The sequence below is a fragment of the Anneissia japonica genome, unplaced genomic scaffold (assembly GCF_011630105.1).
Source record: "Anneissia japonica isolate Jap-2015-1 unplaced genomic scaffold, ASM1163010v1 scaffold4446_len648930_cov198, whole genome shotgun sequence".
Taxonomy (NCBI): domain Eukaryota; kingdom Metazoa; phylum Echinodermata; class Crinoidea; order Comatulida; family Comatulidae; genus Anneissia; species Anneissia japonica.
In genome coordinates, this window is record NW_022683639.1 from 284,204 (window position 1) to 294,603 (window position 10,400).

The window sequence follows — 10,400 nt, forward strand, 5'->3', positions numbered from 1 at the left end:
ACTATTTTTTTTTTGTTATCGTTGTAAACATTCACACTTCTTAGCGTGTCCACACAATATGCCATGTTTACATCAAGATCAAGAGTAACATTCACACGAGAGCGATATTTAGTTAAATAATTTTGATTAAAGAATTTATCATTATTTGCGTTTGCCAATAATGTGCCATAGTCTGCTTCGTTTTGTCCTCTTTATTCCTATCCATAGTCTTAACTACTCTCTAAATGAAATACTGGAAAATGAAGAGTATGCTACAGGGCTGATTATACAGGGATAATTTTACAATATCCACACTGAATTTCTAACCATTTTGGCGATATAGATGAGAAGGTTTCTGAGGAAGCGTTTATTTGAGGGAGGCGTTTTGTGTGTGTGTGTAAAATGGATAGATATAATAACTAAAATCATCGCTCCTTGATTTCACTGCAAATGTGGACTACTTACCGTAAAAATGTGTTGATTATAAAGACTTACTGATCCCAACCCGGTTAGAAAATATTAAATTCTACTGGAATAGAAAATTAATAAAATGTTTTTAGAATGATGTTGTTTCCATTAGTTGTTTACAGTCATTAGGTGGGGGTGGGGTGTTTATTCGAGGGAGGCGTTTAATCCAAATGAGCCTTGGAGAGGGCGTAAATTAAAAACGGCGTTTATTCTAATAAAATACTGTATCCACTGACATCAAGCAAATTTTTAAATCATTTTGCGGTGTTTTTTTTTTTCTATCAACCGCTTTATTAGGGTTAGATCATCTGTGTCACAGTATTGGTACAAGCTAGTGTAAATCAATATGTCAGTGTCTAAGAGATTTAATTAAAATTTTGTAAAACAATAAATTGTGCAAATGTTTCACATCGGGAAAGGCAAGCCTATGAAGTTAACCATTTCAAGACGTTTACGTAAGCCTCCCGATAATGGAAATACACCTGCTGCAATGTCAATTATGTATAATTGTAATTTTATTTGAATGCAATTTTTATTAGACTGGTTTTAATATTCGATGTGTATTATGATTATGGTGATGACGACGATGACAATATTAATCATGACGAGGATGATAATGATGATAGTGATAATTATGATGATGATAATCACAATAATACATCAATAATAGACCGTAATAATAGAAAACATGAGGGTAATGACTATGTTTATTTATGTAAAATATCGAATGTTTTTAAAGACATATTGTTTGTTATGTATTGTGACTACCTTGACCACCTGCATTGCCTGTATACTAAATAAACATTTAATTATAATTCTAATAATTATATGACGGTCATACTAAAAATAATCAGTCAGTAATCGATTCGAGTTTTGTGACGTTTTGAATATCACACCTCCGCACATTGTTATGTTTTCTTTATCGCGTCTGATCCAGGCAACTGATGAAATTTTCCTCATAATTACGTTGGGACATACATTTTGAAATATAAACATCATTAAATCAGGTTTTGCGTTTTATCTGAGATGGTTTGGCTGTGCTCGTTTGCGTTAACGAACATGGCGAAAGTAAGTGAATGGGTTTTAAAATAAGGACATCCTAAAGTTTTGTATTATATTTCATTATATTTTACTTGCATAGCATCGACCATCATGGCTGAAGAGGTAAGTGCGTCAACTATAATAAATTGAACATCACCATTATAATTGGTCATTGGAACTATAATACCTCGTTCCAATTTCGCTTCCGAGGTTCATTCTCTAGAGACTAACATTTTAATGATATGTACACCAATTTACAAGACGAGGAAACTACAATAATGAATTGCTGTAGATATTATGACCTAATGCAATGTTCGTTTGTTAGCAAATAACACCTTAGATGGACAAAAAAATCGACGGAGGTGGACGAAATGTCAAAATTGTATCTTTATTATTGAAATCTGAAGATTTATTGTTTAAAATATTCGTAAATGTCACTACTAGGCCTATTACTATACTGAAGGCATTATAACACCAAGTTCTCAAGCGGGGAATAAATATGAACTTATAGTATTAATACAGCATTTCTTACGTGTAACAGATTCTAGCAACCTGTTTTAAAATGTAGGTAAGAGATAATGCAGGCGTTTGTGTGTATAGTACTTAATTTCACCAATGTAACACCAAGTTTCCCTGGACACTCTTTAAGGACAATAACAGAACTCGTTAAGGTAACGTGGTTACAGTTGAGGAAGCTTAAGATTGATTTTTAATTTCAATATAGTTGGAAAATCTCTCATCTTTGTTTATAATTGTTAAATCAACCCCCAGATGCACAGTGCGTCCGCCGACGACCGGGCGGCACATTTTATCCGCTCTCTATGCGAGCTCTTTCTGGGGGAATCGTCGTTGAAAACGATCCTTCGGGCGACGCGTTCGTCGTTGTTGCAGTTTAACATATAATTGCTTCGGAGCTATTCCATTTTCGCCGATTGTGCTGTTTTTACTACAAAAAAAATCTTAAAACATTACTAGCCAATTTCCAGGTCTATGCAAAGTAGGCCCCTACATAGGAACGACAGGCTTATTATTTATTTGTCTGTTATAAGAAAAGTTCGCTGGCGCCACCCCTGGTTGGGGATAATCATTAGACGTTAGATATACTTTCAATGAACATAATGGCCTCTAGTACGTATGACACTACATGTCTGTAATTGATCATTATACTTAATTGACAGACGAAAAGTATTCTACATGTTGCTTATGTAATAATGTCGCCTATGTAATAATGTCATTGCGGAAGATGATGATGGCCGCGGTTTGCAAATAATTATTCCACGCCCTACTTTAAGGCACGACTCCAAATCAATATTTTCGTATTAGAATACACAGGTCATTAACTAGGCCTAGCATAATATAGGCAAAGGCATGACTACCGTGAAAAACCTCACCTGATATTGTAAAATAAAGATGTTTCTCAATTTTACAACTTTTATCATGGTTAAGATTGAAAATTATTCCGTTGTCCGTGTAAGGTGAAAGGCAGATTTTTTTTGGTTATAAATACTACTAAAAACACCATCGTAGCTATTATAATATATGTTTTTCCTTTAAAAAATACTATCGGCAACGCAGTCAGTGGCTATACAGGTGAGGCTTGCAGAAATGTATTATAGAGTAGATACGAGACTCAAACCGAAAACGTGTTCCACGACTTAACTAATGAGAATAGCAAGTGACTGCATAGTAGAACGAAATAATAAAATTAATCATACAGGTAAATGTAATCCTTCTGTCGCCTTTTTCGACATATTCTGTGGTCGGTTCAAGTACAAGTACATAAAAACCCCACAAGGCAGGTGGCTTAGCCATTCAGCTATCATTTGTCAAAATCAAATACTTTTCCTTGTTAATCTGAAAATACAAGGCTTTGACTTCAAGCATAATCTTTTTAAAATACCAAGTATATAAATATATAAAAGAATCAGCAACGCAGACTTAAAAACTAAAGGCCTGCTTATACTTTAACAACGATAACGATAAAAAAAAAAGCTAAAAGGCAATTGTTCATATAAAAAATAAAAGAAATAAAAGAAGCTTTTACACTAGAACGATTCAATAACGATTTATCAGTTATTCGATAACAACATATTTTGACAAATCAAATCAGATGACGTCATAATCATGGAAAACATTAAAATCGTAGTAGTAGCAACGATTTTATCGTTTTTCCGTGATTATGACGTCATCTGATTTGATTTTAAAAAATATTTTGTTATCGTATACACGATAATCGTTATCGAATCGTCCTAGCGTAAAAAACTTCTCTTATTTCTTTTGTTTTCTATATGAACAATCGCTTTTTAGCTTTTTTATCGTTATCCTTATCGTTGAAGAAAACAGGCCTTTATAATAATGTTCAAAGTCAATCACTTAATGTCAACCACAGGTGTTTATTCGGATTATACCCTACAATTTTGTCCTTGTTTTGTGGGGTGCTAGTATGTTCTAGAGGCTTCTGAATGCAAGGCCTATATCCATGCACTGAAAAACTGACTTTTAAACCAGCCCTTCCTCATTTCCATCTTCTTTCATATTGTCTTAAATTTACTACACATGTTTCTCTTCATCATATCTTCTCGTTGGTCCAAGCCAAGAAAAATCGATAAAAAAAAAAACTACCGCTGATACTCTTAATTTTCTATATTGTTGGGCTGACAATTTATAGCCCAAGTAATGTGCAGGTTATCTTAATCACCAGGAAGACCTTTATGAACATATATTTTACCCGGGCTTGTTTCCATAGGTATTTTAGGGTGCATTCGAACCTCATCGTGTCAACACCCACACATGACGCAAGCGAATGAATTTAGTTACAAACTTTTAACTAGTTAAGTGAATCTATATTTAGATAAAATTTCAACGTGAACCAGGCTAATGTGTCTATTTATACGAACTGTCATTATGGAAATTTTATTGTAGATTGATATTTCATAAAAATATATCATAATTTTTGTTGTAAATATTTTTCTCCGACTAAAACAACTGCAACTGTACTCCCTAAGGCTACTGAAATGTATGAAAATAACACTCACAGACTGATGATGTTTGCTGAAGGAATGATACTTTTTCTCCTACGGAGAAGCCAGGATCTCGGACTGAGAGGTTCTGTGCTCCCCGGACCCCATGCTGGCAACGGCCACTGTGACAATTATTCTGTCTGGCTATTATTCTATGTCAGTTAGGCTCTTTATTATGTTTTAAGATTTCTGTTTTGTGTAACGTAAGACTATTATTTGATCCTGTAACTTATAATAACGTTGTACCTCTTAATCAAATCGTGCTTTTTTAAATCGCAATCTATATCATTATGTATTTATAACGTTGCAAATGTTGGTGAAACGCTGTGTTGACGATTTATTTTTCTGACGTTGACAACGTTCGAGAATGATATAATAATTCGTCTTGTGTTTGCAAAAATATCACCTGCACATACCCAGACCTACATTACTGCATTATTATTCACATTACAAAATCCACTGTGTGCAGGAAAGCTTCGTTATGACTCTCTCGAGTACTGCATGTTTCATTCAGTGATTAACTATTCATAGTGACACCCGGAGCAATCTTTTTGCTTATTCATAATGGACTCTATGTTTATTATATCCATAAATGTCATTTAGCGGCGGATCCAGAGATGTTCAAAAGGTGGGGGTGGGGGGCAAAGTTGGGCAGATCGAGACAAGACAGTCCTAGGGGGTTTGAAATTTGTTGTGTTCTAGACGCCCGAAAATACATTTAAAGGCGTTCTGGGCTATCATTTTTTCCCTTTTTTTTTACCTCTCAAAAGGGGGGCCGGGGCCGACCCGGCCCCCTAAACCCTCCCCTGTCATTGGCTTTACATTTTAAGAATCTTTATATGTCTGTTTCATAAATGTTTTTATACCTTTTGTAAACGTTTTTTTTTACATAAAATCTCATTTGTAAGAGCGGTTTGGCGCATGCGCAGCGGTTGCGGTCCTGCTTCTTACCCTTGAGGTCAGAGGTTCAATCCCTTCAATCTTGTGTCCTTAGGCAGGGCACTTTACCTACGGCTGTCTCTCTCCACCCAGGAGTATCAGTGGGTACCTTGTAGGCTCAAACACAAAATGCGCTGATGTATCAGCTGCAACATTATGGAATCCTCCCCAGGGAGCTGAGTATGTGTTCCATTATTATGTGCTTGATCCAATGACTTGGGACAATAATGTAAAGCGCTTAGAGGCTTTGTTGGGGTTACGAAGTCTAACATAATTTATTTATTCATTTGTTAGGTTTGTTCTTTTGTTCATTCGTTATTTTGTTCGTTTGCTTGTTTATTCATTCGTTCGGTGATTCTTCGTTCTTTCAATTATTCGACCGTTCGATCGCACGTTGGTTTGCTGATTTATTGATTTTGTTCGTTCGGTAATGTTCGCTCGTTTTTGTTCGCTCGGTTATTCAATCAATAACTCATTTATCTATTTATTGGTTCGTTCGTTAGTTCTTTACTTCGTTTATTAATTAATTAATTAATTAATTCATTTGTAAAGCTAATAACTTATGTGTTTTTGTTATCTAGGTCTTTGAGATGGCAGTAGGCCTACAGTATATTATTTAACGAACCAATGAATGAATAAAACCATTGATGAAAATAAAAAGTTTTTACGTGTAATAATTTGTGTTTCAGGTCTTTGCTACGCCGAATTTGGTGCCCGAATTCCCAAAACCGGATCTGCATATTTATACTCCTATGTGGTCGTTGGCGAATTAATAGCATTTGTAACGGGCTGGAGTATGATCATGGACAATATTATCGCGGGAGCTGGTGTTGGCAAAGCCTGGAGTGAGTATCTCGACGCAATGCTAAATCTCACCATCAGCGAGACGATTCGGAGCGAAATCGGTGAGTTCCAGTCAAACTGGTTTGGAGACTACCCTGATTTTCTAGCCTTCGTGCTCTTGCTAATTATGACTGCAGTAGTTGCGATTGGTGTGCAGTTATCTTCGATCACGATGTTCATTTTTACTGTAATCAATTTGGCGGTTGTTGCTTTCATAATCATCGCTGGAGCCCCGTATGCCAACATCCACAACTGGACATCAAACGGAGGATTTTTTCCTTACGGCTTTCCTGGCGTAAGTAAAGTATTTTATAAGTCATAGGCCTATCGTAGTATCAATTGCGTCTGACTATATCAAAGACTAATGCCTAGAATCAAACATTCAAGACTCGCGTACTATCGTCTACCTGTTTATAAGCGTTACTAACTCAATATTATGTTTATCTTTATACGATGTTAGCCGAATGTAATCATTGTTTTCATTGTTTATATGATACATAGTCGTGTGCTGTTAAAACTACTAGACACCTTTTTCGTAATGGAACTTTACGCTAAATGGTACATTCGTACTTCTTTTCGCAGGTTATTGCAGGTGCAGCAACATGCTTCTATGCGTTCGTCGGTTTTGATGTAATTGCAACATCTGGAGAGGAAACAACAAATCCCGGTAAAGCAATTCCACTTTCTATCATATTGACGTTGGTTGTGTGCACGATTGTCTACATTCTGGTATCTACGATTTTGACACTGATGGTAAACTATAAAGACCTGGCTTTATATGCTCCACTTGCTCAGGCCTTCAGTCAGAATGGCTTCGACGCCGCCAAGTACGTAGTCGCCATTGGTTCTCTGGTTGCTCTGACATCGTCGATGCTGGGATCCATCTTCCCCCTACCGCGGATCATCTACGCCATATCCAAAGACGGCCTCTTGTTTCAGTTTCTAGGTAGGGTTAATTATAGAACAAATGTTCCTGTAAACGCCACAATAGTCAGTGGACTGCTGACTGCCTGTTTGGCACTAGTCTTCAATCTTCAACAGCTCGTAGAAATGATGTCAATAGGAACTCTGATGTCATACAGTCTTGTTGTCATCAGTACATTATTGCTACGCTATAAACCAGACCACATTGGATTAAACAAACAACAATCTAGCAACTTCAACGTCTTCCCTCGTGAAGATTCAAGCCTAATCGATCTTGGAGAGGGCCTTTCCAGAAGGTACACAAACGCAGCATCACCCAGTGGCGACGACAGTGACGAAAGACAACTCTCAATAACAACTACATTCGCCGACGGTGAGTCAGACGATGTACAAAGACTTGTAGGTAAAAATCATACATTTGAGCAACAGCGACCATCTGAAGTCACATATACAAAGGTGTTTTGGTTGACGATTGCGTCCATTTTACTTCACTTTGCTATGAATAGTATATTGGTGTTTGCCGAATCAGAAGTCATTAATGGTGTTTGGTGGTATTTGTTTTTGTTGGCTATACTACTTACAGCATCTATAATTTGTGCAGTGTTTATCTGGAGACAACCTCAAAATACAATGCAACTTGCCTTCAAAGCCCCTCTTATACCTGGCCTTCCATTACTTGCCTTGTTCTGCAACATTCACCTAACACTTCGCCTGACGTTAGCGACTTGGATAAGATTCTTCGTTTGGCTTGTCGTAGGTAAGTTTATAACTGTTCGATGCCAATCTTACTGATACTGATAATTATACAATATGTTTTATGAAAATTTTCTTTCCTTGGCAAGACATAATTTAAGACATATAAAAAGCTAAGTAGAATATATTAGGGTAATCGTACGTATAAAATGATTACTTAAGATTTCACACATGTACTCAATTCATTATATATTCTATATGTATTACGTATCGATTTATAATACCTGATGAGTTGTTATTATATATGACACCATTACTATTAATTGGAAATGTAATTCGATTTATCAGTATGGATCATTCTGAGTTAACCATGAAAACTATTAGATTAGCAAATTTATCATATGTGACTTATTTCTGTATATTTCAGGTTTATTGGTGTACTTTTTCTACGGAATTCGGCATAGCAAGGAGTCGGAGTCGTCAGGCGCTCTTCCCGCTGTCACACGTGATGATTAATTCACCTTGGTGATGCTAATATTTCGGAGCTACAGTCACGGCACATTTATTTAATCAGAGTATTGATTTTCTGATTTCAAACGTGGAACAATATTACAAATGTTGACGATTAAAAAAAATCCAGCTTGCTCGTCGCGATGTCTTTTAAGACACATAAAAATACTCCCGGCTATCGCTTGTTGCAATAAGTTAAATATGTGATGAGCAAAGACGCACATGTTTCCTTCCATAACCCGTTGTCTACACACTTTAGCAGACTATGTGGCTGATTAAAAAAGAAATATATATTAAACCACTTACTTCGGATCAGAGGTACTAGTTATTTTCTTCAAAGCATTGAGATTTTGCAAAAGCCTTCCTGAATTACTATAGTTAATCGTACTCCAAAAATACACGCAGTTGATTCTGCAGTCGACAATATTCTGTATCCTCATCAGAAACGTTGATGATTTTAATTTACCTTCTTCTATTCAATGGCGCATTATTACGGATATAATTTTCCTTAATTTAATTTAGTCGGGAGTGCTGACCATTTGGAAATAAAACATAGGGGAATGTCGAAGAGTAACGTCGTGAATAGAGTATGAACATTGGAAACAGAGAGGGGATAATCTAAGGTTATTGCCATTAACAAAGAATTTTTAGCAAATATCAAAAAGAGAATAATTGATACAATATAATATAAACTGTGGAAGAGAAGGAATTGTAACACAAATGAAAGACGCCAAACCTGTCGTATGTGACTCGTTCTGCTCGGAAGATCATTGCCTTCATTATTGTCATGAGGGCCACATTCAGCATCATCATCAATTATCATCATCGTCATCATTATCGTCATCAATCATCATCATCATCTTATGATCATAATTACCATAATTATTACTCTTAATCTTAAATACATTGTATGCAACTTTGTAGCTACTGGCCCTAATGACAGCGTAGACTGAAGATGACAACTCGAGGTCAAGCGTCAGCCAGGGTTGCTAGCAAACAATTTTAATTACAATAATTATGATAATGATGAATATAGACAAACCTTAGTAATGATTCTATGAAAGCATAATACCAACACAATATACATATATCAATATACGACATATGTATTTATGATACCGAGAATATGTATTAAAATTTTGAAATATAATTTAATTCGACAGATAATAATCAAGGTTGCTCAAATTTAAACGTATTAATCATGTCAAAGTCCTGTATTAATTTTGATCGATTATTTTGTGTAAAGGTATGTCAAGGCGGTTCATCAAGATAAATTATACTTTGCCTATTAATTTTTAAATTGACAAATATTGAAGTTTCACTGTAATGGTTGTTTGTGTCACGTGATCTGTAGTATGTACTTCAATTGACTCTTAATTGGCAAGTGTGATATCCCAGTATGCTGGTTTAAGATGTTTTAAATACTGCCATTATCAGCATTACGTATTTCACGTCTCTATTTATGTTAATGCCATGACGTTAATGCGATTCCAACACAGGCATCACAAGAAAAGCTTATACTGTAGGTTAATAGCCTGAACATTACTGTCATTGGAACAGGGTTTCTCTGGATTATCGTTTCCAAGAGCAGTGATATATGAATAATATTATTAATATTAATATTATTATTATTATTATTATTAATAATATTATTATTAATATTATTATTATATATATATATTATAAACAATAATTGATACATATATATGATTTATTTCTGTTTGTTTAATATTGTATACATATAACAATATAATACTTTATATATACTACATTTACATATATATATATAGATATATATTATATAAAATATAGTATTATATATATTATATGATTTATATAGGCATATAAGGCGTATATATATATATACATATATATATATATATATATATGTGTGTGTGTAAGGCATATATATACAATATATTATATAAGCCTATATATATAATAAACGATAATTTATACATTACAATATATGATTTATTTCTG

General features: G+C 34.9%; 1 protein-coding gene across 1 annotated transcript in view; it reads left to right on the forward strand.

Annotated features, from left to right (window-relative positions):
- LOC117100427 (cationic amino acid transporter 3-like) overlaps nucleotides 1–9,744 on the forward strand; it is an 11,458-nt gene extending 1,714 nt beyond the window's left edge. The window contains exons 2-4 of the mRNA XM_033240113.1: nucleotides 6,137–6,585; nucleotides 6,873–7,971; nucleotides 8,335–9,744. Of these exons, the coding sequence (XP_033096004.1) occupies nucleotides 6,137–6,585; nucleotides 6,873–7,971; nucleotides 8,335–8,423 (1,637 nt within the window). The 3' untranslated portion in view covers nucleotides 8,424–9,744. The remainder of the gene's footprint in view (nucleotides 1–6,136; nucleotides 6,586–6,872; nucleotides 7,972–8,334) is intronic.
- Nucleotides 9,745–10,400: the final 656 nt, after the last annotated feature.